Consider the following 27,965-nt stretch of genomic DNA (forward strand, 5'->3'; position numbering starts at 1 on the left):
TGGATGGGAGTGTCAGACGCACAACAACAAGCAGTGCCACGGAGTAGCCAAGTACATTTAACACACACACAAACTTTTTTTTTGCTTTTTGGATCACACCTGGTGATGCACAGGGGTTACTCCTGACTCTGCACTCAGGAAACACCCCTGGCGGTGCTCAGGGGACCATATGGGATGCTGGGAATCGAACCCGGGTCGGCCGCGTGCAAGTCAAACGCCCTACCCACTGTGCTATTACTCCAGCCCCGCACACAAACATTTTAGAGGCTAGGATGATGACTCAGGACTGAGCACCTTTGCATGTAAGAAGACTAGGTTCAGATCTCTGGCACCACAGGGTCCCCTGAGCACTGCCAGGAGCAACCCCCAAGCAAAGAGCTTGGGGTATGCCCTGAGCTCTGCTGAACCTGGCCCCATATAACAAAACAAAAATTAATAGGTATTCCAGATAGAAAAATGGAGTCTCAAGAATTCATCTCAAAGGGGCTGGAATGATAGCACAGCAGGTAGGGCGTTTGCCTTGCACGTGGCCGACCCGGGTTCGATTCCCAGCATCCCATATGGTCCCCTGAGCAACACCAGGGGTAATTCCTGAGTGCAGAGCTAGGAGTGACCCCTGTGCATCGCCGGTGTGACCCAAAAAAAGAATGCAATGGACAGAAGTGGGCGCACCCGAAAGAGCAGAGGGTTTTCCCAGCGCCTGGAGTGGGTGCGAAAGGAAGTAATGTTTCTCAAGGCTGAGACAGGCTGTGCCCAGAGGGCTGCACGCTGGGAGCTGAAGGCCTTGCACAGGAGCTTCCCTCTGTGCCAACTTCCCTTCCACTCCCCCAGCCCTAAACATCAACTGATCATCAGATCCCACCCCCGCCAAGAAACTGAGCAGGGTAAAGGGAAGAAAATGGGATTTTGTGACTTTACGAGTGTGCAATTAATAGTTGCAATGTGTAAAAACCCTCTTCCGACAAAATCCAAAGGCTCCCCCCAGCCCCCAATATGCGGAATATGGAAAAGAATAAAATTTTGCAGTGTCCTATGGAAGAAAATCGAACTTGGAGGGTTGAACAGCTTTTCCACCCCTTTGCTGCTTGACACGGAGTTGCTAATTGTTGCAATGCATTTGCTCAAGGCTTTCTTGCTGAGGTCTCACTGAACCAGAAAAGAATTCCTGATGGGTAGTTCCTGCTGCCTTTCCCTCCTCCACCCCGTTTTGTGTGAAGATCCTTTAGCATCTCAGATATGATTCAGGTCCTACTGATCCATTAGGGCAGATTAAATCAAGTTATTGGGTGGCTGGAGTGATAGTACAGCGGGGAGGGTGTTTGCCTTGCACGAGGCCAACCCGGGTTTGAATCCCAGCATCCCATGTGGTCCCCTGAGCATCTCCAGGAGTAATTCCTAAGTGCAGAGCCAGGAGTAACCCCTGTGCATTGCCGGGTGTGACCCAAAAAGCAAAAAAAAAAAAAAATCAAGTTATTGGGAGCGACCAAAGCACTCCCCCCTGGGGAAGGGGAGTTGGTCCTGAGGGCCGGAACTCACGCTCTGTGGCTGCAAGTCCTGGGTTCCATCCCTAGGACCTCATGGTTCCCAGGGCACAGCTGGGAGCAATCCCTGAGCACCAGGGAAGAGCCCCCAGCAATACCAAGTGTAGCCCCCAAACAAGAACACTCCCTTTGGGGTCAAAGCATTGGTACAGCGGGGAGGGCGCTTGCCTTGCACAAGGTTGACCCAGGTTCAACCCCAATCCCAGCCAGGAATGGCCCCAGAGTGCAGAGCTAAGAGTGCGGTGGATTGTGGCCCTAAAACGTGGCGGGGGCCTGAGAGGTGGGGGATGGGAAACATGCCCTGTTAAACCCACGTGCCCAATACGCAAATTCTGTGCCTCAGATACAAATGTTCAGAAATGAACAGGGATGGGCTAAAGACCTAGTACAGTAGTTACAGTGCAGGGAAAGGCATTTGCCTTGCATATGGCCAACCCCGTTGATCCCCGGTACTACAGAAGAATTCTCAAGTGCCAGGAGGATCACTCCTGGGCAAAGAATGACCCCTGAGCAGTGCTGGATGAAGTCAAGTCCCTTCCCCAAATATATTAATTAATAGTGTGTGACCCAAAAAGCAAAAAAAAAAAAAGAACCTGGGGACTGGAGAGAGCGTACAGGTAGGGCACTTGCCTTGCACGCAGCTGACCTGGGTTCAATCCCTGGCATCCTGTATGGTCCCCCTGGAGTATACCGCCAGGAGTAACTCCTGAGTGCAGAGCCAGGAATATGCTCTGAGCATTGCTGGAGAAAATCGAACTTGGAGGGTTGAACAGCTCCAAGAAGAAAACAAGAAAACAAGAAGCTCCAACAAAAACAAGAAGAAAAAAAAGAAACTCTTTATTGGGGCTCCTGGCTCTGGACTCGGGGTAACTCCTGGCTGTGCCACAGGTTGAACTTGGGTGGGCTCCGTGCTCGGCAAGCACACAGGAGACCATCAGTGCCAGGGACTGCGGCTAGGGCCTCCCGTGAGCGTGGCCCAACCTAACCATCTCTCCGACCCTAGACTTAGCCTCACAAGGATCTGGACCTTTGAGGTTACCCACTTAGTCCCCGCTAACAGTGGGTTATGGGGTGCTCCTCATTAGTGCTAGGTGGGGTGGGGGAGAGTTCAGGTCCCCGTGGCTTCCAGTGACACGGCACTGAGGGAGGCCTCGTTACTGCTGGGCGAGAGGGAAATGCCGGGCCCTGCTCCCCACGGGGCCGGCGGGGAGGGGAAGGTGCGCCTCATTACTGCCCTGTGGGAGTGAAAGTCCAGACCCCCTTGGGGTCCCTGCGACACTGGGGGGTGTGGAGAAGCTCATTATCAGCCAGAAGGAACATAAATTCCAACTTTTCCAACTTCCTAATTCCTAATTAGACACGCACGCTGAGAGCGTGGGCCGGGTTGGGAGCACGGAGGCGCATTGTTCGGGGGAATCTAGGGGGTGCGGGGGGGGGGGGGGGCCTCAGTGGTCAGGCCCATGAGTGTATGTGCCAGGTCCGGGGGTTCCATCCCCAGCACCCAGGACCCCTGGTTCCCTGAGAACCACCAGGAGTGACCCCAAAATGAACTTTTCTGCTCAGCAGAGAAATCAGCTTCTAATTGGTGCCTGGTGGGGGACGGCGGCGGTGTAGGTTGTCTACGTGTGGCATTTCTTGGTTGTCAGCTCCTTCGGCGACAAGACTGGGATGCAGGAGGTAAAAGAGCGGCCACAGAAACTCAATGCAGCGTCCCTGACTGATCTTCCCTCTCTCCATCTCAGAATTTTTTTTTTTTTTTTTTTTTTGCTTTTTGGGTCACACCCGGCGATGCACAGGGTTCACTCCTGGCTCATGCACTCAGGAATTACTCCTGGCGGTGCTTGGGGGACCCATATGGGATGCTGGGATTCGAACCCGGGTTGGCAGCGTGCAAGGCAGACGCCCTACCCGCTGTGCTATCACTCCAGCCCCCATCTCAGAATTTTCTTATGTTCGTTTGTTGAGTTTAGTGGTTTGTTTTTTTTTTTGGGGGGGAGGGGCTTGTTTATGCTCAGGGGTCACTCTCTGTTGTGCTGGGGGGGGGGGGGACCATGGAGTGCCAGAGGTGGAACAGGCCTCCTGCATACGAGCCAGCTGCACGCTTTGTCCTGCTGAGTATCTTCCCCGCCGCACTTGCCTCTTTCTCGTGGTTTTTTTTTTTTGTTGTTTGTTTGTTTGTTTGTTTGTTTGCTTTTTAGGTCACACCTGGTGATGCACAGGGGTTACTCTGGCTCTGCACTCAGGAATCAATCCTGGCGGTGCTCAGGGGACCATATGGGATGCGGGGAATCGAACCTAGGTTGGCCGCGTACAAGGCAAACGCCCTACTCGCTGTGCTATTGCTCCAGCCCCATCTTTCTCATGTATTTTTTTATTTCATCTTTCTGGAAGTTGGATTGTGCCAGCACTTCTTTTACTGCTGGCATTGCTTAGTACCAGGGATTGAACTGGGGGTGGCAGGACACAAGGCAAGGGCCTTAGTCCCCATCCATGACAGCACTCTCCAACTAATTTTTTTATTTTATTTTTAAATTTCAAAATGTTTGTTGTTGTTGTCGCCACACTCAGCAGAGCTCAGGAGCTGTTCCTGGCTCGTGCTCCTTCGTGACCCTTAGCGATGCTCCAGGACCCTGTGTGGCGCTGACAGTTCACCCAGCATTGGTGGGGTGCAAAGCTAGTGCCTTAACCCCATTGTTATTCTCTCTCCAGCCCCAGCACTTAAAAAAAAAAACTTATCTGACCATATATGGTTAAAATGCTTCTTTAGTGTTCCATCACTAATAATTAAGACCAAATTCTGTTCACCACCCTTAATTAAGCAGTCCTTCATGAACTGGACCACACCAGTAAAAAAATTTAATTGTGGGGATGGGAGTAGTTGAAGGTCATACCCAGGGGTGCTTAGGAGCTACCCTTGGCCATGTGCTTAAGCCAGAGGGTTGAACTAGGGTTGGCAATATGCAAGGCAAGAGCTTTAACCCCTATACTATGACACCTACTGTCACTCCCCCTCGGGCCCACGCGCTGCTGTCCCAGATCTTGAGACTGGCAGGTGTAATCCTGGGCCCCGAGCACTGTGTGTGGCCCCTTTAAAAACACCTAAGAGGGGCCGGAGTGATAACACAGCAGGTAGGGCATTTGCCTTGCACGCAGCCGACTCGGGTTCGATTCCCAGCATCCCATATAGTCCCCCGAGCACTGCCAGGAGTAATTCCTGAGTGCAGAGCCAGGAGTAACCCCTGAGCATAGCCAGGTGTGACCCAAAAAGCAAAATAAATAAATAAATAAAATTAAAAAATTAAAAAATAAAGACACCTAAGAAAGTTTTCTCTGGAGCTAGAGCGATAGTGTAGCAGGTAGGGCACTTGCCTTGTATGCGGCAGACCCGGATTCGATTCTCAGCACCCCAAACACTCCCCCAAGCCCCACCAAAAGTGATCCCTGAGAACAGAGTCAGGAGTTAGCGCTGAGTACCAATGGAGTCCAAAAAAGAGAAAGTGTTCTAAGGATTACACAATAGGAATCTATTCTCCAGAATGCTGTGGCCAGTTTGCTACAACAACGCAAATCTCCAAAGAGGAGACCGTGGGAGGTGAGCACACCCACTGAATGCAGGAAACACCAGCACCCCAGGAATCGACCTTTGCACACCACGAGTGTGGCCCAAAAACCAGAATAAGAGAGATTAATACATGTGGTCTTCGCTGTTTAATAAATTTCCCCCTTTGGGTCTTTACAAAGTCAATCACTTGCTGCTTCATCTTTTCATCTTGTATCCTTATAATATCTTCTTCATCAGGGAACTATCAGTCATCTCATAGTACTCTCTATGTGAGCTGAAGCTCACAACTTCTGGAGGAATGACATACACAGTAACTAGCAACAGTAACAACAATCCACAGAACAGGAAAAAACTATTAGCAAGTAATATCTGACCAGGGATATTGTATCCATATCCAGAATATATAGAGAACTCATAAAGTCGCCACAAGAAGAGAACTTAAATTTTAAAAATCAAGAGCCTGAGGGATATTCTATAGCAGGTAAGGCACTTGTCTTGCACGCAGCTGACCCAGGTTCAATTCCCAGCATTCTTTATGGTCCCCTGAACCCATCAGGAGTGATTCCTGAGTGCAGAGCCAGGAATGTGGTCCAAAAGCCAGAAACAAACAAAATCAGATTATGTCCCCTTCCTACTTTAAACCCTTCCCACATCAGCAATAAAATCCCACGCTGATTTGGCTCTGCCTGCCTGCCGCACAACCCCTGTCTCTGCTCACACAGCCTGTGCTCAGCAGCTTCAAAGGCATTTCTGTTTGGGCTGGAGAGAGTTCCGTGGGCTAGAACACAGGCTTTTCTACAGGAACCCTGAGTTTGATCACTGGCACTGCATGGTCCTAAGCATGGCTGGAAGCAAACCCAGAAAAGAGCTGGAAATAGCCCCTGAGCACCACGTGGTGTGTCCCCAAACCATAAACTGAAACAAATCAACAAAAGCCCAAAGTTATTTATTTAACACCTATGAGCACCACACGCCAAGTGATGAATACTTCAGGGATTTTTGTTTCCAATTAATAAATGTCCTCTTTTGGTGAGGGGGCCCGCACACACACAAACACATGCCAATACATCTAATAAATGAGTAAATTTTACAAAATTAGAAGGTAGGGGATGGAGCGGTAGCACAGCCAGTAGGGCGTTTGCCTTACATGCACCCGACCCGAGTTCAATTCCCAGCATCCCATATGGTCCCCTGAGCACCGCCAGGGGTAATTCCTGGGTGCAGAGCCAGGAGTGACCACTGTGCATCGCCAGATGTGACCCCAAAAAAAAAAACATTAGAAGGTATCTGTACCATTAAAAAGAAGAAAAAAACAGGGGTTCGAGCCATAGTTCAGCAGGGAGGGCATTTATTTGCCTTGCATGTGGCCAGCCTGGGTTCAATCCCTGGCATCCGATATGGTCCCCTGAGCCCTGTTAGGAATGATTTCTGAGCACCACTGGGTGTGGCCCCAAAACCAAGAGTATGCTCCTAGGGAGATAGTACTGTGGGTAGAGTACTTGCCTTGAATGAAACCAACCCAGATTCAATCCCCAGTACTACACATGTGTCCTCTGAGTCCCGTCAAGAGTGATCCCCGAGCACAGAGCCCTAAGTAAGACCTGTGCACAGCCAGATATGTCCCAAAACACGGAAGGAAGGAAGGAAGGAAGGAAGGAAGGAAGGAAGGAAGGAAGGAAGGAAGGGAGGGAGGGAGGGAGGGAGGGAGGGAGGGAGGGAGGGAGGGAGGGAGGGAGGAAGGGAGGGAGGGAGGGAGGGAGGGAGGAAGGGAGGAAGGGAAGGAAGGATGGAGGGAGGGAAGGAGATAGCAGGCAGAGAAAAATGAGTAGGTAGGCCTCTGTAAGAACTTCAGCTGGAACTTTTCTCCTCAATCTGATTAAAGCCTGAGCCAGTCTTGATACCTGCAGTTTCCTGGCATGTTTATTTGTGGGTTTGTGTATTATTCCCCTACTGTGGGTTTGCTTAACCCTCATCACTGTCTCTCCTGTTCCTGACAAAGCCTGGTACAAAGGGCAAGAAAGAAAAGTGACGCCATCAGGAACTTGGTATGGCTTCAAGCACTCCTGTCTGGGCCTCTGGTCAGAATAAGCGAGCTGACAGAAGCGTTAACTTGTCATTCATATAACACAAGTTGGGCAAAGAGGCTTGTGGGGGCCTCTCTCAGGCAGCTTTTCCCTTTGCAAGACTGGCGAAAGCTATGGTGGTGGTTTCAACGATGTGTTGTTCCTAAGACAAGGACACACATCACAGTGTTCTAGGCTTAGCAGCGCAGCCAACACTCCATTTCTCTGCAATTTTCTCTTACGAGAAGCTAGGCGATTTCAAATAAGGCAGATCAGGATTTAGGAGTCATCTGGGGCTTGCGAGACCCGACCACTCAAGGGGGTGGAGAGGTCCTGGTGCCTTGTAGGGAGGAGACACGGGTTAGCCGCCCCCCTGCACCAGCCGGTGTGGCGTCCCCAAACCTACAAAAATCTCTTCGGGCCGGAGAAGAGACAGCTCATCAGCTGGGCGTGCAGCACCCACCCCAAGAGCACCGCTGGGAGACCCCTGAGCTTGGCTGGTTTTGGCTCCAAAGAGCGCGCGCGCGCGCGCGCACACACACACACACACACACACAAGCCAAGTGATCTAGAGCGCGCGCACACACACACACACACCCCAAAAGTGATCTAGCGCGCGCACACGCACACACACACACACACACAAACACACACACACCCCAAAAGTGATCGGCTGGGTTAGGCTTTGGACACACACACACCCCAAAAGTGATCTAGCTGAGTCACAGCCGTGTTTGAGGGTTTTAGATATTAAAGGGGAAGGCTCCTGGCGGGAGGCAGGCGTCAGCAGGTGAAGCACGGAAGGAGGAACAGGGAGAAACGGCACAGAGGCCCCCAGCCCAAAGGTGCGGCTGCAGCGGACGCCAGATTCCGGCCGGCCCAGGGCCGCGTTCAGAGAGATGCGAGCGCGATGGGTCCGGGGGGCTGCTAAGAGGCCTCCCCCAGACTCCTAAGCCTGCCCCATCTCCTTCCGGTGGGCAGTGCCGGGGGGACGCGGCTCTGCCTGGCCCTGCGGAGGGACCTTCGGGGAACCCCGTCTCCTTAGTGGAATCCCGAGCATTTCCCGAACTGGAATCCGGAACCCGCGCGGGCTCTCCCCGGCCCCGGGCCACGCGGGGAGGCTGCACCATGGCCGAGGCCGCGCGAGGCCAGTGCGGGGTCCCGGGCGCCTCCAGCGGGAGGCGGGGCGGCCGGCGCGCCCGTTCCCCGGCGGAAGGCGGAGACCGACGGCGGGGCGGGGCGCGGCGGGCGGCAGGTCGCGGCCCAGGAGGAGGAAGCGGCCGCCGCCCCAGCGGAGGGCGTGTGGCCGGGGGCTTCTCGGGGGAGGCGGCCGAGAGCGAGGCCCTTCGAACGTTCCCACCCGGCTCGCTCACGTCCGCGGGGCCCCGCCCGGCCCCGCCCAGCCCCGCCGCTGCCGCTGCGGCCACCGCCTCCTCTCCAGTCGACGCGAGGGGGCGGGGGGCTAAAACCCGGCGCCAGCGCCTTTAAGAGGCGTGGCCACAGGCTCCGCCCCCACCGGCCCCTCTCGCGCTGTAAGGGGTGGGGAGCAGGAGGAGGCGCCGGGGCGGGGAAAGGAGGGAGCGAGGCGTGCGCTCCTGCGCAGGCGCAGTGGCCGGACGACGGACCGTGTGTTTCCAAAATGGCGGCAGCGATGGATGTGGATACCCCGAGCGGCACCAACAGCGGCGCGGGCAAGAAGCGCTTTGAAGTGAAAAAGGTTGGGTCTCCCCAGTGCCTTCCTCAGGGGAGCTAAAGAGGCCAGGATCTGACTGGCAGGCCCGAGGGAGGCTGAGGCGCGGAGGAAAGGGCTTCATTTCAGGGCGTTCTTGGGACCGGGTACCACCAGAGGAAGCAGGGGGGCGGGTCTTCGGCTTGATCGGCGTGACCACGGCCCACTCTTCGCGCTAGTATTGGTTTCGCGAGGAGGCCGGGGAGCCAATCACGGAGGCGCTTGTTGCGATGCGCGGGATTGCAAGCTGGCTGCGGGAGCCAAGCGCCTGAGCTGTCACTGGAGTGGCGGTGGGGGGAGGTGCCGCGGGGGAAGGAGAGGGTGGGGTGGGTGGAAGGGGGAGTGGGAGCGCTGCGGTGGGGGGAGGCTGGGGCAGTGCGGCGAAAGCCGGGAGCCTCGGGTCCTACCGCATTGGAGGCCTCCGAGGAGCCGGGTTGGTGATCTCCTTGTCCCGCCCCTTCCCGGAGCTTGGGGTCCCTCCGACTCGAGGGGGCCCCGGCCCGCGCCTCGCCTCACCCAGCCCTGCAGTAGCCCCTTCTCCCGCCCGGGCCGAGTTAGTGCGTCCAAGTGTGTAGCTCTGGGCTCCTCTGCCGCACAGCCGCCTCGGGCCGGGGGTCGTCAGCCAGACTCCCCCCCTTCTCCCAGGGTGGGGGTGGGGGAGCATGGTGGAATTGAGAGGAAACGCGAGCCCAGACCCCGGGGCCTTTGAGGGAGGATGGAGCCCCAGATGTGAATGACAGACACGGGGGAAAAGTGGAAGCGCCAAAAAGGAACGTGACTCCTTGCATGAAGAAGTGCCTTATTGTGTCGGTCAGCTCACAGTGTCGCTTCCCCGCCCGAGATCAAAGGAACCTGCGTGGGGACGCCGGTTCTAGGTGGGCGCGATGCTGAGCCCGAGACACGGGGGCTTCGTGCCCACAGTATTCCCCCTCCCGGTGCGATTTTGGGCGTTCATTGTGGACACTGCACGCTCAGTTAGAGTCAGCAGCCATATTGAAGAATAACAGGAGTCGGGGAGGTGGGTTTGGGGTTTTGGGTTTTGGGTTTTTTTTTTCTTTTTCTTTTGAACCAAGTCGATGCTATAGGGCGGAAAGTGCTTAGGAAGCTATAGGCCCCGAGAATTAGCTTTGAAAAAGATTAAGGTTTGGGAGTAAGGCATCCAATGCGTGGATGGAAAAAATATATATATAGGGTTTGGCGCTTTTTTATGATCAGACGCTGGACTAACTGACCCACCAGTTTTGGATACGCCTTTTACTGGTATGATCGTAACTATAAAAATGAACTTGTGGAGGTGGAGTGTTCACTGATGTACTTGAAGGCAGAAGCAGCCCCCCCCCAAAAAAAAAAATCTTAAGTAATTCTGGGAGTTTCTTAAATAATACTGAGAGGTTGAAGTGACCTTGTTCCGTGTACCTACACTGGGTAATTTGTTACCCAGCTTATCCCATGATTACCCATATTATGATCCAATCATCATCTTAGTTCATCCTGTTCCAGCTTTTACCTCCCCACTCATGCCTCCTGAGCTGCATTGAAGAGCGCTATTTATGCAGATTTCATGCTCTTCAGCAATTACCAGGGGGGCCTGCGCAACAATTCGAGTTTGTTTTTATTAAACCTAAAACAGGCACTTAGAAATTATTTCTGCATTGCTTACATTGCTTTGGCTGGCTAAATTAAACTGTAGGGGAAAAAGTAAAAATATGACTCACTGATTCTTGCGTTCATGTACTCAACCATTTGGAGAATGCCAGCGCACACAGATCCATAGCCCCCTGTCCCCCCTCTGATGCTGGAAGAGTGTAGTCCACAGCTCTTTTTTTTTTTTTTTTTTTTTTTTTTGTGGTGGTGGTCTTGTGGCCTGAGAGATAACGGCAGCCGCAGCATGAAATTCTGGTTTGTGTGCAGTCTGCATATGTGTTACAAGGAGAATGCATTGTTCTTCCTTTTTCTTTGCAGTGGAATGCAGTAGCCCTCTGGGCCTGGGATATTGTGGTTGATAACTGTGCCATCTGCAGGAACCACATTATGGATCTTTGTAAGTAATCGGAGGAGGATGGGGGGAAGTTGAGAAGGGTACAGTGATTGTGCCTCTCCTGATGGGGACAGCTTTCTTCACAAGGAGATATAGAGAGTATTTGGGGGCTCCTGCATCTAGTCTGTTGGTATGCTTGAATTGTTTCTGGCTTGTTTGTGGGGGGGGTTGTGTGTGTGTTTTTGCTTTTTTGGGGGTCACACCCAGTGATGCTCAGGGGTTATTCCTGGCTCTGCACTCAGGAATTATTCCTGGTGGTGTTCAGGGGGCCATGTGGGATGCCAGGGATCGAACCCAGGTTGTCCACATGCAAAGAAAACGTCCAACCCACTGTACTATCACTCTGGCCCCCGTTTTTGTCTTTTAGTCTCTTGGAGTCTGTTCATTTCAGAATTAGTCTACTCAAGGCAAGGCTGGTCTACATTTAGAATGAATTATGGGCACAGACTCACTGTTGATCATTCGCCTGTATTTCTCATCTCTGTACCCAGAAGAGAGTAACTGACAGCTAAAATACTCTTAACCCAGCTAGATTTTGCTGCACCAGATTTGTAAATAAAAGCGTAAAGAATATAGATTTCAGAGTCTGGGGACACCTGAGTAGGTAGTTGCCTAGGGTCCATCCCAGGCTCCATGTGGTTCCCCAGCACCTCCGAGAATGAGCACTGATCACAGCTGGTGAAACTCTGAGTAGCATCAGGTGTGGCCCCCAAACAGACTTAATTGCACTAAGACTTTTTTTTTATTTTCTTTTTGGATCACACCTGCCGATGCACAGGGGTTACTCCTGGCTCTGCACTCAGGAATTACCCCTGGCAGTGCTCAGGGGACCATATGGGATGCTGGGAATTGAACCCGGGTCGTCTGAGTGCAAGGCAAACGTCCTACCTGCTGTGCAATTGCTCCAGCCCCTACATTTCTTTTAGAAGCGGAATACATGCTTTGCACACTAGGAGGTCTAGGTTCAGTTCCCTACACCAGCAGAGAGGCCCCTAAGCTCAGTACCAAGTGCCCCCCACAAAAAAAGAAACTTCATTTAGTTGTCCACTTATTTAGTTCTACTTAGCAGTCAGCATGTGGTAGGTTTTAGCATAGTTGATGGTACCTAACATCCAAGAACTGTGATTATACCATCAAGCTCCCAGAAGCGCACGGCCGCACTATCTTATAGTCTACTTCTCCTCTGGGAGAACCCGGCAAGCTACCGGGAATTTCCTGCCCACATGGGAGAGCCTCACAAGGTCCCCATGGTATATTCATATGCCAAAACCAGTAACAAGCTGGGTCTCATTCCTCTGATCCTGAAAGAGCCTCCAATGCAGAATCGCTGGAAAGGACGAGTAGAGAGGCTTCTAAAATCTCAGGGCTAGGACTAATGGAGACATTACTGAGACCGCTCGAGAAATTCAGCGGGATCAACCAGGATCAGCTGTTACTTTCTCATCCCTGTACTAAAATACCTGATCGAGATGAGGAGTGGGAAAGAGTTTTCAACTTTCTGGGATTAAGATTCTAGGCACGCCGGAGGCTGGAGAGGGAGCACAGTGGGTAGGGCCCCTGCCTCTCAGCGGACCCGGCTTCAGTCCCCAGTACCCCATATGGTCTCCCAAGCCCCACCAGGAGTGACCTCTGAACACAGTCAGGAGTAAGCCCTGCGCACCACAGGGTCTGGCCCTAAAACCAAACTAAATAAAACCATAGATACTCACTTGGGAGGAGGCGCCGAAGCAGTGCTTGGGGACATTCCCATGGATTCCTGACCAAGGTGGCGGTGCTGTGGGTATAGTGCTGCAGAGGCCCAGTGGTGCCAGAGGCAGTGGCAGGGACAACACCCTGTCGCTGATTGGAGCCTCATCCAGTGATGCTTGGGGGCCATCCAAGGATTGGGTTTTTTTTGTCTTGTTTTGTTTGGAGGCAACACCTGGTGCTGAAGAGGGGTCACTCCTGGGGGGCTCTGGGAACCGTATAGGGTGCCAGGGATGGAACTCAAATCGGCTGTGACCATAGCAAGCATCTTTCCCCCTGTACTATCTCCCCATCCCTTAATCAGTATTTTAAAGTGGATTTTTTTGGTTTAGTTTTGTTGGGGGCTGAGGGACAAGGAGCTTTGCCCAGGGCTTGGTCCAGGCTCTGTGCCCCGGGATTACTCCTGCCGAGGCTTAGGAACCATATGGAGTTCCAGGGGGTTAAACGGGGGTTGGCCACATGAAACGCAAGCACCCTGACCACTCAACGACCTCTCTGGCCCTAAAGTGGAATTTTTTTTTTTTTTCTTTTTGGGTCACACCTGGCGATGCACAGGGGTTACTCCTGGCTCTGCACTCAGTAATTACCCCTAGCGGTGCTCAGGGGACCATATGGGATGCTGGGAATTGAACCCGGGTCGGCCGCGTACAAGGCAAACGCCCTCCCCACTGTGCTATGGCTCCAGCCCCTAAAGTGGAATTTTTTAAATTGTCTTCTAAATGTATACACATATTCAGCACATTTCAGATCAGACTAGCTGTGTTTCCAGTGCTCAGTCGCCACCTTTGGCTTGTGGCTCCTTTCTTGGAGCTCTTGCATAACCAGTTGGTCTTTAGGTCTATCTAGAACTTGCTTGGGGTGTTTTCCCTAGCCACACGTACACACACAGCCATCAGCTAAGACAGTTCTATGCAACATTGTAAGACATCCCTCTGTAGCTGTCCATTAATTTAGTTGGTTTTCTGTGATATCCATGTTGCTTATATTTTCATGTTTTTTCTGTTGTGGGGGAGGAGGCAGGTGTTACTCTTTATGATGCCCCAGCACAGTACAGGGCTGATTGGGTGCTAGTGTATGATCCTGGGGTTCTCACTTGAGAAGCCTGCTGCGAAAGCTTCGGGGAGTGGGGAAAGAGGTCCCTGAGTTTTATTTTATTTTTTATTTGCTTTTGGGGTCACACTCAGCGATGCTCAGGGTTGCTCCTGGCTCTGCACTCAGGAATTACTCCTGGTGGTGCTTGGGGGACCATATGGGATGCTGGGGATTGAACTCGGGTCAGCCGCATGCAAGGTAAACGCCCTACCCACTGGACCTATCGCTCTGGTCCCGAATTTTACTTTTTAAGTTTATTGATTGAGGTATTGTGGTTTACAATTTGTGATTCCTATGTACATAACTCCAATAGCAGTGTACCCACCCCCCTCCCCCAAGGTCTTTATCAAACTCCCTTATCAAACTCCCCACCCCCCTCCCCAGCCTCCCAACTCGGTTCTGTGGACCGGTTCTGCTGTGTTGCCTTTGGCCCTTTGTTGCTCCCTTGCTCCAAATCTTTAAGCCCCACATAAGGAGAGACCATTCTAGATCTGCCCCTTCCCTGACTCCGAGTCTTGAAGGCCCACACAGGAGAGAGACCATTCTAGATCTGTCCCTTCCTCTGACTGTCTTCACTCAGCACTGTGTGAAGTGTCACGGCAAACTGCATGCTTTTCCTCTTAGAGCTTATCAACGGCTGCACCCCTGTACATCTCCAGCCGTGCCTCTGTCCTACTGTCCTGATACATAGAGGATCCTCACCAAATATTTGCTCAGCCAATAAAAACACAAAATAGGGTAACGGCAGGTTACTGCTTGGAAAGCACAGATCATATTTTAGTTGGTAAGCAGTCCTGGCCTGTGTTGGTAGTTTTTATTACTCTTGGTTCCATTGAGTTTTGCTCTTCTTTGCCTGTTGACACGACCATCGAAGTGGATCGGAAGCTGCCAGCGTGTCTAATATTGGCAGAAGGACCCTATCCCAGGGATCCGGGCGTGGCACGAAATGTGTTTGGGCGGGTCTTTGATTAGTGCTCGCCAATTTCTTTACTTTGTATTTTTACTAGAGAAAAGTTTCCTTTCTTGGATTTTCTCCTCGAAATAATGATTTTAGGGCCTTGGAGAAATGATACAGCAAGTAGGGGGTTTCCCTTGCACATGGCTGACCTGGGTTCGAACCCCCGCATCCCAGAACTAATATAAGCAACAAAAAGGAAACAGTCTTTACAGATATAATTGGCCTTCTCTTCTTTTTCAAAGATAAGTGGATCATGCTTTGGGGGCCAGAGAAATAGTTCTGCAGGTAGTTGTATGCGCTGACCAGGCTTTCATCCTGGCACTCCAAGTGGTCCCCCAAGTTCTGCCAAGAGAGATCCCTGAACATCATCAGGAGTAAGCTCTGAGCACTGCCAGGTATAGCCCCCAAACCAAAAACAAACAAGAAAAAAAGGGATCGTGATTTTTTTTTTTGCTTTTTTTTTTTTTGGGGGGGGGGGTCACACCTGGCGATGCACAGGGGTTACTCCTGGCTCTGCACTCTGGAATTACCCCTGGCCGTGCTCAGGGGACTATATGGGATGCTGGGATTTGAACCCGGGTTGGCCGCGTGCAAGGCAAACGCCCTACCCGCTGTGCTATCTCTCCAGCCCCATGGGATCGTGATTTTTTTGTAGATGCTTGTTAAAGGTGAAAATAAGAAACCCAAGGGGCTGGGATGGTAGTACAGCAGGTAGGGCGCTTACGTTATGCACACCAACTGAGGTTCAACCCCTGGCACATCATATGGTCATATTTCTTTTTGGGCTCCGGGTATGCCCAAAAAGAAAGAACAAATGAATCTTGATTTAACAATGGATTCTGATTTGTGTCGAATGGATGGTTCCGTCCGTGGCCGCAGACGAGAGTGTTTCTGGCTGTGCAGACTCCCGCCAGCCGCGGTTTGGACACTAGCTGTTGTGAGAGCTCGCTGACCCTGTGTGCTTCTGTTTGCAGGGGTGGAGGCACCGCAGCCAGCAGTTCTCAAGGGCTGTTCCGGGCTCTGTGCTCAGGGGTGACCCCGGTGGTGCGAGGGAGACCATGTGGGGTGCTGGGGATCCTCACACGGGTCTGCAGGGTTTTGCCCTGTCACCGCTTTGTATGTGTTTCACTTTATCCCATTTCTTGGTTGTTTCAGTTCGGGATTTTTGGACCACAGCTGGCCGCGCTCTGGAGCTGCTCCTGCAAGCGCTCAGAGTACTGTGCGGTGCCGGGGTTAGGCCCAGGGCCTCTTATGTGCACTGGCCCTTTGAGCTTGTTTTCGGTTGTTTTATTAGGGGCGAGGGGAGGGGAGGGCCGCACCGTGGTGCTTGGGATTCACTCTTAGCTGTGCTCAAAGTGCTGGGGATTGAACCGGTTGACCATGTGCAAGGCTCACTCCCTGCCTGTTGTCTTGTCTCTCTGGCTCCCTCTTCTTTGAAAGAGTCACTGAAGGTATGATTTTTCCTATTCATTACCTCAGGTAATCTTACTCCAGACAAAAAGAGCATCTGGGAGTGGGGCTAGAGCAATAGCACAGCGGGTAGGGCATTTGCCTTGCACTCAGCCAACCCAGGTTTGATTCCTGGCATCCCATATGGTCCCCTGAGCACGCCAGGAGTAATTCCTGAGTGCAGAGCCAGGAGTAGCCCCTGTGCATCACCGGGTATGACCCAAAAAGCAAAAAAAGAAAAGAAACATTGATAGTTTTGTTTGTGTCAGGGAGGGCCACACCTGGGTCTATGCAGGGGCCAGGCCTGGTGTTTCTCAGGAGACCATTGTAATACTGGGATTTGAATCTCCGTAGGCTGCAGCCACACGCAAGACAGGTGCCTCAGTCTCTGCCCTCGCTCCAGCACGACATATATCAGTGTTGTCAGAACATAAAATCGACTGCCTTTTTTTTTTTTTTTTTTTTTTTTTTGCTTTTTGAGTCACACCTGGTGATGCACAGGGGTTACTCCTGACTCTGCACTCAGGAATTCCTCCTGGCAGTGCTCAGGGGACCATGTGGGATGCTGGGGATCAAACCCAGGTCGGCTGCATGCAAGGCAAACACCCTATCTGCTATACTATCGCTCCAGCGTCCTTTTTTTTTTCCTTCGGCTTTTGGGAGTCTGCTCCGTTTGAGGCGAAGCTGGTGCCTTTCCTAGCACCTGTGTTGGCAAGGCTGTTAGATGTGGAGTGGTTCCAAGGTGGTAAAACTCCTGAAGTCAAGTCTGCCCTTCTGGGGACCGGACAGTGTCCCCTACAGTGCTGCCCGTTGACAGCAGACAGCTCCGTCTCCTGTTCCAAGGCTCAGCCCCTGTGCTCTCTGCACCAAAAGCTCCAGAGCATTTTTGGTGGTTTTGTTGTTATTGTTGATTTTCTTGATATTTGACCCACACATGGCGATACCCAAGATTACTCCTGCCTCTGTGCTCAGGAATCACTTCTGGCGGTGTTTGGAGGATCATATGGAATGTTGGGGATCGAACCCAGGTCAGCTGCCCACAGGGCAAGCGCCCCACCCTCTGCCTTCTTGCTCCATTGCCATCTATGATTTCTTTTTTTCTTTTTTCGTTTTTGTTTTTTTTTTTTTTTTTTTTTTTTTTTTTTTTTTTTTTTGCTTTTTGGGTCACACCCAGCGATGCTCAGGAGTTACTCCTGGCTTTGCACTCAGGAATTGCTCCTGGCAGTGCTTGGGGGACCATATGGGATGCTGGGGATCGAACCCAGGTCGGCTGCGTGCAAGGCAAACGCCCTACCCGCTGTGCTATCCCTCCGGCCCCCATCTTTTTTCGTATTTTTGAGCCACACCAGGCATGCTCAGGGCTCGGGGGACCACAGGGGATGTTTGGGATTGAACCCGGGTCAGCTGTGTGTACAGCAGATGCCCTCCTTACTCTCGCTCCGGCCCACGTCTGTTCTTTTCTTAAGTAGCAATAGCTGCGTTGTCTGTAGCTGTTCTCCCTGCTCCCTGCGTAGCCCTCCTTCAGTCAGGGATCCAGCCGGCTAGGAGCAAGTTTCGTTCTCTGCCTCGTCTGAATGTGCCACGGAGACGGAATCCACCGAGCCGACCTCAGTCTCTGCTCTCCCCCTAGTCCCCTCTTTATTTTCCTGGAGCATCTGGATGACAGGAAGGCACATGATCACAGTTGCAAGTCCTTTGCCTTTCTATTTTATTTTGTTTTGGGGCCACATTGGTGGTGCTTAGGGCGTGCTCCTGGCTCTGTGCTCAGGGATTACCCCTGCTGTACTCCAGGCAAGCATCTCACCCCCTGTACTATTTTCCTGGCTCTGCCTTTCCTATTTTGAAATCACTGACTCACTGCCATCCCGTTGTTCGTTGATTTACTCGAGCAGGTGCCAGTAACGTCTCCATTCATCCCAGCCCTGAGATTTTAGCAGGCTCTCCTTACTCGCCTTTCCCAACAATTGGAGGCTCTTTCAGGGTCAAGGGAATGAGACCTGTTACTGTTACTGTATTTGGCATATCGAATATGCCATGGGGAGCTTGCCAGGCTCTTCCGTATATTTTGATTTTTCTGTTTTGTTTTTGTTTTTGCTTTTTGGGTCACACCCAGTGATGCACAGGGGTTACTCCTGGCTCATGCACTCAGAATTATTCCTGGCGGTGCTCAGGGGACCATAGGGGATGCTGGGAATCGACCCCGGGTTGACCATGTGCAAGGCAAACGCCCTACCCACTGTGCTATTGCTCCAGCCCCTCTTCCATATATATATATTTTTTAAATTTATTTATTTGCTTTTTTGGGGGGGGTCACACCCAGCGCTGCTCAGGGATTACTCCTGGCTCTACACTCAGGAATTACTCCTGGCATTGCTTGGGGGACCATATGGGATGCCGGGGGTCGAACTCGGGTCGGCCGCATGCAAGGCAAACGCCCTATCCGCTGTGCTATCTCCCCGGCCCGGTTTTTATTTTTATTTTTTTTTGGGGTCACACACAGCAGTGCACAGGGTTACTCCTGGCTCTGCACTCAGGAATCACTCCTGGCAGTGCTGGGGGACCATATGGGATGCTGGGAATCAAACCTGAGTCGGCCGCGTGCAAGGCAAACGCCCTACACGCTGTGCTGTCGCTTCAGCACCCTCTTCCGTATATTTTGAAATACAAAAAAAAAAAAAATCCAACCCTATTATTATTGTTTACCTTTCCTCTAATATCAAGTATATCTATTAACATCTCAGCTTTATTTTTTCTTTTTGGTTTTTGTTTTTAGGCCACACCTAGCAATGCTCAGAGGTTGCTCCTGGCTCTGCACTCAGGAATTATTCCTGCAGTGTTGGGGGACCCTATGGGATGCCTCAGATCGAACCCAGGTCGACGCCCTCCCCGCTGTATTGTCTCTCTGGCCCCTCAGCTTTATTTTCTTAAAATGTTAGCGTTTCCCACCTGTGACTATTTGGAGTAATTGTCTCTGATTGAATAGTTTCTCCTGAAATGTGTGTGAGTAGTGGTACTGGGGGTTTTGTTCCCACCCGTGCTCGGGGGACCCTGGTCCTGTGCTTAGCCTGTGCGTTCCGGCCCCCTCAAGCTCTTCACTCTTCAGAAATGAGACCGAGACCCACTAAGTAGTTTCTGCCTTCAGAAAAGCAGCTCCTGTGTGATCGCCCTTGTTCTCTGAGGGTCTCCGAGTGCATCTGAGTCTTAAAGATTAAAGCCTTGGGGGTGGGAGAGGGGGAGGGTACGGGGCTGGAGCAATAGCACAGTGGGGAGGGCGTTTGCCTTGCACTTGGCCGACCCAGGTTCAATTCCCAGCATCCCATATGGTCCCCTGACCAGGAGTAACTCCTGAGTGCATGAACCAGGAGGAACCCCTGTGCATCGCTGGGTGTGACCCAAAAAGCGCAAAAAAAAAAAAAAAAAAAAAACCTCGCCGGGATAGCCCGGGGTTGCCTGTGCTCTTTGGCCTCGAGTGTGTCCACTAGGGTGTTCTGCCTGACCCTCAGGGCCTGCAGCCGGTACCCAGCGAGGCTGCATGCGGGCACGCCGGGTATCCTCAGGGCCTCCAACGAAAGGCCCTGGCTCTCAGGACAGTGAGAGTTCACAGGTGACTTCTAAGGGCAAGAGAGATGACTCAAGCACTCAGCTGACCAGCGGTCAGCCCTAGCGTCCCAGATGTTCCCCCGCCCCGAGCCCCGCCAGGAGTGATCCTCAACAGAGCCAGGATGGTTTTTTAGGGTTGGTTGGTTTTGGTTTTGGGTGGGTTTTGGGTTTTGTTTTTTGCTTTATGCTTTATGGGTCACACCCAGCAATGCTCAGGGGTTCCTCCTGGCTCTGCATTCAGGAATTCCTCCTGACAGTGTGCTGGGAACCCTCTGGGATGCCGGAGATCGAACCCAGGTCAGCCTCGTACAAGGCACACACCCTCCCTTCCTTACAATGCTCCAGTCCTCAGGCCAGAGAGCTGGGATAGAGGTTCAGGCACTGGCACTACATGTGGTCCCCCTGTTGGCACCACCAGGTGTGGCCTACCCACCTTCCCACGACAAATAGTTTTGCTTAATTCAGACTGGAGCTAGCCGGCTCAGACTTAAAATGTAAGAGGTCAAGTTAGCCAGCACTTTATGGTCCCCCTGGAATGACCCTTGAGCAGTGCTGAATGTGACAACAAAAAGCTGTGGGGCGGGGAGGGCCTTTGCCTTATATGCGGCCAACCCGGGTTCAATTCCCAGCATCCTACATGGTCCCCCAAGCACCGCCAGGAGTTAACCCCTGTGCATCACCGGGTGTGACCCCCCCCCAAAAAAAAAGCAAAAATCATGATTTACTAATCTGGGGTCAGAGGTGTGCGTGCTTAGCGCTTAGAGATGACAGACGGGTTATCCCTGGCATGGAATGGGCCCCCAAGTACAGCTCATGGAGTAGCCCCTGAGCACTGATGAGTGTGGCCCCAAATTAAAAAGTCACTAAATTTGGGCCAGGGAGATTGCTCAGAGGCCTAGTGTGCACATGCTCGCAGGAGCCCCGGATCTGACCGCCCCCCTTCCCCCGCTGCAGCGCAGCAGCATGCCAGGGGTGGCACCCCCTTGCGGAAAGAAAACTTTGGTGGAGGGAAGTGGACACTGGTGAAGGGATTGGCATTGAAACATTGTATGCTCGCATCCCAGTCATGAATAACTTTGTAATTCATGGTGACTTAATTAAAAAAAAAAAAATAGGGGCTGGAGTAGCTCAGCGGGTAGGGTGTTTGCCTTGCACGCAGCCGACCTGGGTTCGATTCCCAGCATCCCATATGGTCCCCTGAGCACCGCCAGGGGTAATTCCTGAGTGCAGAGCCAGGAGTAACCCCTGTGCATCGCTGGGTATGACCCAAAAAGAAAAAAAAAATTAACAATTGAAGGATTTACTGGATGCACAAAAACAAAACAAAGAAAGAAAGGCAAAGGAACCCCTTCATTTGCACGAGCGAGGCAGGCCGGCGGCGTGGAGGGGACCAGGTGCCTTTTCCCTGCCTTGCTGTTTTCGGTGGAGGATGGGCGTGACCGCAGGGCTCGCTGTTCACTCATCGCTGCTGTCTTTAATCTGCACCCTTTTCCACGTTCATTAAAAACCAATTATGGCTAATTGACCACTTGAGAATTTGCTGGGTTTGCACCCCCCGTCCTGCCTGTCACTGTGCCGAGGAGGGAGGGCGGCTGCTCCCGGCTCCTGTCATCCTGTTGCTCTTGTTCCCACAGGCATAGAGTGTCAAGCCAACCAGGCGTCTGCGACTTCTGAAGAGTGCACGGTGGCGTGGGGCGTCTGTAATGTAAGGACTTGGTACTGCTCTTCCTGTTTGCCCATCGGGAAATTCAAACGCTGAACCCTCGATCTCCCAAACGGTGTGAAAGATTTGACGTCTCGTGCTGTTCACCCGTTGAACAAAGTAGAAGTTGCCAGTTCTCAGGGCGCTTCTTTGCCCTGGAAAGGGGCAGAACTTTGAGGCTTTATCTTTGGGAATTGCCTTCAAAGTGTATGACATCATGGTCAGAGTCTGCTCCTGTGGGTGAAAATCTTTACCTTCTTATTGTTTTGTTTGGGGGGTCACACCCAGCAGTGCTCAGGGATCACTCCTGGCAGGGTTGGGGACACCATACGGGCTGTTGGGGATCAAACCTGGGTCAGCCACATGCAAGGCAAGCGCCCCACCTGCTGTACTGTCGCTCCAGCTCTATCTTGTTTAGTTTTGGTTTGGCGTTTGGGTGACACTTGTGGGTGCTGAGGACTGACCGCAGGGCGCCTGCTTGCACACACCGTCTGTGTTGCAGATCCTTAGGTTAGTGCCGGGGGAGGCAGCGGGTCACTCCTGGTGGTGCTGGGGAGGGGGTGTCGGGTACCCAGGATCAAACTCCGGCTCCTGCACGCATGACCTTTATTCTGTGAGCTTTCTCCAGCCTTCTTTACTTTCCTGGCAGATTCTTTTAAGAGTGGGTGCTCGGGGGCTAGCGCAGGTGTAGCGGAGTGGGCACTTGCTTCGCACGCAGCAGCTGAGGTTCAATCCCAGAGCACCACCAGGTGTGGCCCTAAAAGGTGTCTTGTAGAACTAAGTTTGGCGAATGATGCGAGAGCAGGAGAGGGGAGGGGAGCAGATATTTGGGGTCTTTTTTACATGGCATTTCTAGTCTTTCAGGCAGTGGCAGCTTTGAGGGTTGACAAACATCATTTAGGTTCTTTCTAGCTTCGGGTGGATTTTACCCATCGAGCCCTGCCGTCCCAGTCACATGAGCGACATTGCCCGGTCCAGGCCTCCTGAGCCAAGGGACAGAGGCCTCAGCTCAGAGCTCCAGGCCCGCCTCTGACTTTCCTTGCTGTGTGGCTAGGTACCTGACCGCTCCCCCCACGCTCCGTCTGTGGAGAGGGACTAAGAATTGTAGCCAGCTGGAAAGGTTCTCTGGTAAGAAGCACTTAGTGGCCGAGCTATAGCACACCGGGGAGGGCGTTTGCCTTGCAAACAGCTGACCTGGGTTTCATCCTCAGCATTCCATATATTGTTCCCTGAGCACCGCCAGGAGTAATTCCTGAGTGCAGAGCCAGGAGTCAGCCCTGAGCATCACCGGGTGTGACTCAAAAAAGCAAAAAAAAATGAAGGGAAAAAAAGTGTTGAGAGACCCTCATGGCTTAGTGTGAATGTTCAGTAAAAGCAGATCAGTACAGGTTGGGGTGTAATGAAGAGCAGTGGCCCTCGGGACGGCTCGTCCCCTCGTGTGCTGTCCCTGGCATTCAGGCATCTGCTAAGAGCCTATTCCTTGGTGGCGGTGGCAGAGGAAAGTGGCTCAGGGAAACTAGTCTGAGGCCACGTTGGACCAGTCTTGCGTTCCAGCGCGTGCGCTCTGCTGCTAATGACCTCCGGATGTTAGGCAGGTCATGGCACTTGTCTGAGTTTATTTCCTGTGTCCTGTAAGATGCATCAATGCACCCACCATGGGGGGGGGTGTGCCAGGCCAAGAGACAGAATAACAGTTCTGGAACCTCTGCGTAGAGGGCTCTGGCCCGCATCATTGTGTGTTGGGTCCTAATAGGACGAGAGATCAGGGATGCTGTCACCTGCCCTGACACCCCGTTTCCATGGGTCTCCCCACAGTTGGGGGTCTCCCGGGCCCCGCACTGCCGCAGAGTGCCAAGCAGTGTGTGTGTGGGGGGGAAGGGGTCCTGAGGGGCCTGTAGGTGAGCCGCTCCTGATCAGAAGAAACAGCTGGGCGCTCTGCCTTTGGGAAATGGTGATTTTCTTTCTTTTTTTTTTCTTTTTGGGTCACACCTGGCGATGCACAGGGGTTACTCCTGGCTCTGCACTCAGGAATCACCCCTGGCAGTGTTCAGGGGACCATATGGGATGCTGGGAATCGAACCCGGGTCAGCCGCGTGCAAGGCAAACACCCTGCCCGCTGTGCTATCACTTGGAAATGGTGATTTTCTTTTTGTCCCAATTGTACGAGAAGTTATACGAGAAGCGATGAATCTTCCAGAAGCTGTCATCCTGGGGGGATGTTTGTCGTGTCCGGGTCCACAGTGTCCTGGCTGTGGATTCTTCTCCTGGTGACTGAATTCTGTGTCTTTTTCAGCAGGCAGTTGACTAGACAGCTCTAGAATCCTCTGGGCCCTGCGCCTTGAGGAAGATCAGGCATCAGAGCCCCCGGGAACTGGACCCACACAACTGACTTGTTGGGGCATCAGCATTCCTCCTCTGTCCCTAGCCAGTGGGCCTGTCACAGGAGAGGGGGACACTGGCCTCTGCTGCCTTAATGCTCGTGTGTGGGGTAGGGTGCGAATGCCCATTGCAGAGGGCTTGTGATCAGCAGCTGTGGGCTGCGTGCCGTTAGCTCATCCCACCCGCCTGCCTTCTCACTCCCAGACGCCCAGCCCGGCTCCCGGGCAGTCTCTGAGTAGCGCTGATGCTCTGTCCTTACTTAATCAAGAAATAAGCCCTTCAGGGGGCCAGAGACGAAGGACAGCGGGCAGGGCATTTGTCTTGCACCCAGCCACCCCGGGTTTGGTCCCTGGCATCCCATACGGCCCCCCAAGCACTGCAGGGAGTGATCCCTGAGTGCAGAGCCAGGAACCCTGAGGCTCGCCAGGTGTGGCCCAAAGCCCATTTTATATATCTTCGAGTATCCCTAGGCGCATCCCTGAAAAGACAGTCTCCGGAGCAGAGTCCCCCGGGTGGGAAGTGCCAGTCGGAGGTCTGGGTGGGCGGCTGTGGCAGAGAAGAGGCTTGTTCCGGAGGGGGTGGTGGAGGGGGAGAAGGGGGGTGGGTCAGTGTGCGTGCCTTGGGGAGACGGACTCCCTCTCTGCGGCGATTGGGCCCGGAGTTGCTTTCCTGGTTCTGTAGGGAGGGAGAGACGCGCCGCCCGGGCTCCCTTCCCGAGGGATGCCCTTGCCCGGGTGTGGCGGGGCGCCGAGCACCTGCCCGTTGCCTGTTTCCTGTGTCCCGGGGTCTCTCCAGCCCAGCGGTGGCTCCCTGCAGTCCCGAAGACGTGCCCTCCGTCGATGCCCGGCCCGGCGTTATTTCTAACCGTGTCTTTTCTCTTGCAGCATGCGTTTCACTTCCACTGCATCTCTCGCTGGCTCAAAACACGGCAGGTGTGTCCGTTGGACAACAGAGAGTGGGAATTCCAAAAGTAGGTGTTTTTTTGCTGTTCTAACATTACGGGGCCCCTGGCTCTTGCCTCAAGCCATGGGGACCGTCATTGGAGAAGAGGGAGGGGACATGAGGGTGGCTTGTTGTTCCACTGGCTTTGCAGCGGGCTGGAACTTGTATTTATCGGGGGCTGCACCTGGCAGTGCCCAGGCCCAGTGCGGCGATGCAGGTGGATTCGGGCCTCGTGCTTGCCCGGGCCTCTTCATCGGGTTCTTGTGGAAAAGGCCTTATTTTAAATTTAAGTACGGTGGGCTGGAGCGAGAGCACAGTGGGAGGGCATTTGCCTTGCATGCAGCCGACTCGGGTTCAACTCCCAGCATCCCATATGACTCCCCAAGCACTGTCAGGAGTAATTCCTGAGCATCAGTTGGTGTGACCCAAAAAGCAAAAAAAAAATAAATAAAATTTAAAAAAATTAAATATGATGGTCCTGTATTTGGGGGCTTATGTAATAAAATAGAATATTTTTTAGTTTAAGTATTTAGAACTCCCTACTAGAGTTATTTTGCCTCCCAATTAATATTTAATTATTTTGGTAGAGATTTTTATGTTTTATTGAATATATTTTGGGGGGCACATAACAACATATATGTTGGTTTGGGTGCTCAGGAGCTACTCCCAACCCGGTGTTTGGGTGGCAGCAGCCCAGGGGTGATCCCTGGGCTCGTGCCTGCCCACTGTGCTTTCCGGCCCCATGGGCTCGATCCTCGACCATGTGCCAGATCCTCGAGATCATTCCCTCAGCCGGGTCCTGGAAGGTGCAGGCGAGGGGGTCTCACTCTTCCTCATCCTGGGAGCTCGGACTGGGCATCCCCGACTGCACGCTAGGCAACGCTCACAGAAGTTCTCCAAAGGCTTCTGAAGCCGGCTCTGCCCCTCACAGGCGCTAGGGTTTCCGCTGGGGACTGAGCTGACAGTGTGGGATGGGCACGGCCATCAGGAGCGGCCTGTCTCTCTCACCCGCCAGTGACCGCCGGGCAGGGGGTGTCAGTGCCCCGGGAAAACAAATCACTAGGAACGAGTTTCAGCATTCGTTTTTAGTTTGTTTAGTTTTTCCCCCTTTTCAGTTCCATCCTGCCGTTCAGGAGCTGCTACCTGCCATTTGCTTGGAGTCACTCCTCAAACGCCCTCGGCCAGTTGAACCATCTTTTTTTCCCTTTCTTTCTTTTTGGGCAAAGCCAGCGATTCTCGGGTTACTCTGGCTCTACACTCAGGAATGACTCCTGGCGGTGCTCGGGCAGGGGACCATATGGGATGCTGGGGATTGAACCTGGGTCAGCCCCGTGCAGGGCAAACCCTACCTGATGCACTGTCACTCCGGCCTCACGTGTTCTTTCACCAGAAAAACTTCTGGTTATTCTGCAGCCCCCTGAGGAGCACTGAAGCCTGAACCTGTATGGAATTCGAGAAAACCTTTTATTTTTCGTTCTGTTGGCGGTGTTGGGAGAACCAGGCGCGAGCCACACCCAGCAGTGCTCGGGGCTGCTCCTGGCTGGGCTGGGGAAGCCACGTGGGGGCAGGAACTGATCTGGGGTTGAGGCCGTGCAGGCAGATGCCGCAGCCTGTGCTCTCTCGGGAACCTCAAGTGGATGTTTCCGAAACATATTTGTGATTTGGGGTCCACCCCTGGAGATGTTCAGGGCTTGTTTCTGGCTCTGTGCTCAGGGGTCACTCCTGGCAGGGCTCAGGGGACCCTGGGAGGGCCAGGGATCGAAAGGGCCGCGTGCAAGGCAGGTGCCCTACTGTACAGTCTCCAGCCCCTCGAGCGGGTTTCTTCTGAGGGGCACTTAAAGGATCTGGCAGGTTTTCAGGATGGTGGAAGCAGTCAGGCAGAGTCCAGGTTAAGGATGTCCACCTGGGACGTCAGAATCAGGCTTAACTGCCCCAAAGGAATCTGGACAGAAGATGAAAAAGGTGTTTGTCTTCAAGAAATCAATGGCGGGGAGGGGAGCTTAAGTGGGCATAGCTGCCCACCGTGCCGGCAGGTGCCCTGGCTTGTGAGATCCCTGGCAGCACCCGCATGCGCCACAGGAAGTGTTGCCGGCTCGGCCCGAGTGGGCCCCGGTCACTGTAGGCGGCGGCAACTAAGGAAAAGGGGAGAAAAGCCAAAAATGCATCCGCATGTGGATCCATTTTCCTGTCCTCGTTTATTTTTATGATTTCGTTAGAGCACATTTTGGCTCCTAGGGAACTCAAAAGCCGCCTGAACCTGCGGGTCCCCAGTGTCCTATGCTGCACAGATTCAGTCTCTCCTTGGCCCTGGTGGGAGATAATCACATGCAGGGCCCTTCGCCCCTGGCTGTGCTCCGTCTGCCTGTACCCGTGTAGATGGGCACGAGACTGCTGTGTTCTGAGAGCCCCGCTGCCAGCCACTGCGGGGGGGGCGCCAGAGCCAGTCTTCTCAGGCCCCTGTCTGGACCTGGATTGAGAGGCAGGTGGGGTGGGGGCGTCCCCAGAGAGGCCCTGATCAGGAAGGAGGAGGGGTGGGTGAGATGGGGGCGCCAGCACAGTGGAGAGGCAGACCCCACCAGGGGGCACACGTGAGACCCCTGAAATCTTTTCTATTTGTCTTTGTTGTTGCCATTGGGGGGCCCCCTCCTGCTCTCGGGGTCTCTTCCCAGCAGCTGTTTGCTGCAGTCCTTCCAGCAGTGCTCGGGGGGGATGGAGTGTGCAGGGATTGAACCCATTGCACAGCACGCACCCCGACCCATCTTTCCAGAGCTTCAGCCAAGTTGGCTCTTAAGGGGAGGTGGGCCTCCAGTGACCATTACCAAGGAATTAATGAGAGCATTCACTTTGTCTTTCAGGTATGGGCACTAGAATAAGAGAATTCTTCCATCAAGCTTAACTGTTTTGTTATGCATCTAATGACTTGCCCTCCTGTTAATTATAAATTAGGTAGAACGGTGTCTTCTCTGCTTTGTGTCTCGGGGTTGCTTGTCCTGCAGCCATATTGTACTCTGTGTCAAATAAAGTCCAGTTGGATTCGAGTTGGATGCTGTCTGTTGTGTCTGTGAGAATCGGGCAGGAGGAAAGGGCTCCTGGCCGCAGGCTGGGAGGCGGTTGAGAGGAGCTCGAACAGAGTGGACCTGCCAGCGCCTGCCCACTCCACGGCC

General features: G+C 53.1%; 1 protein-coding gene across 1 annotated transcript; it reads left to right on the plus strand.

Moving 5' to 3' along the window:
* Positions 1-8,724: 8,724 nt before the first annotated feature.
* RBX1 (ring-box 1) lies at positions 8,725-27,839 on the plus strand. The gene is made up of 5 exons (XM_004610534.3): positions 8,725-8,883; positions 10,858-10,936; positions 21,413-21,483; positions 24,744-24,829; positions 27,657-27,839. Exons 1-5 carry the CDS (start codon positions 8,806-8,808, stop codon positions 27,667-27,669), a joined length of 327 nt encoding a protein of 108 aa, XP_004610591.1. The 5' UTR covers positions 8,725-8,805; the 3' UTR covers positions 27,670-27,839.
* The last annotated feature ends 126 nt before the right edge of the window (positions 27,840-27,965 follow it).

Source organism: Sorex araneus, chromosome 6 (genome assembly GCF_027595985.1).
Source record: "Sorex araneus isolate mSorAra2 chromosome 6, mSorAra2.pri, whole genome shotgun sequence".
Classification (NCBI taxonomy): Eukaryota; Metazoa; Chordata; class Mammalia; order Eulipotyphla; family Soricidae; genus Sorex; species Sorex araneus.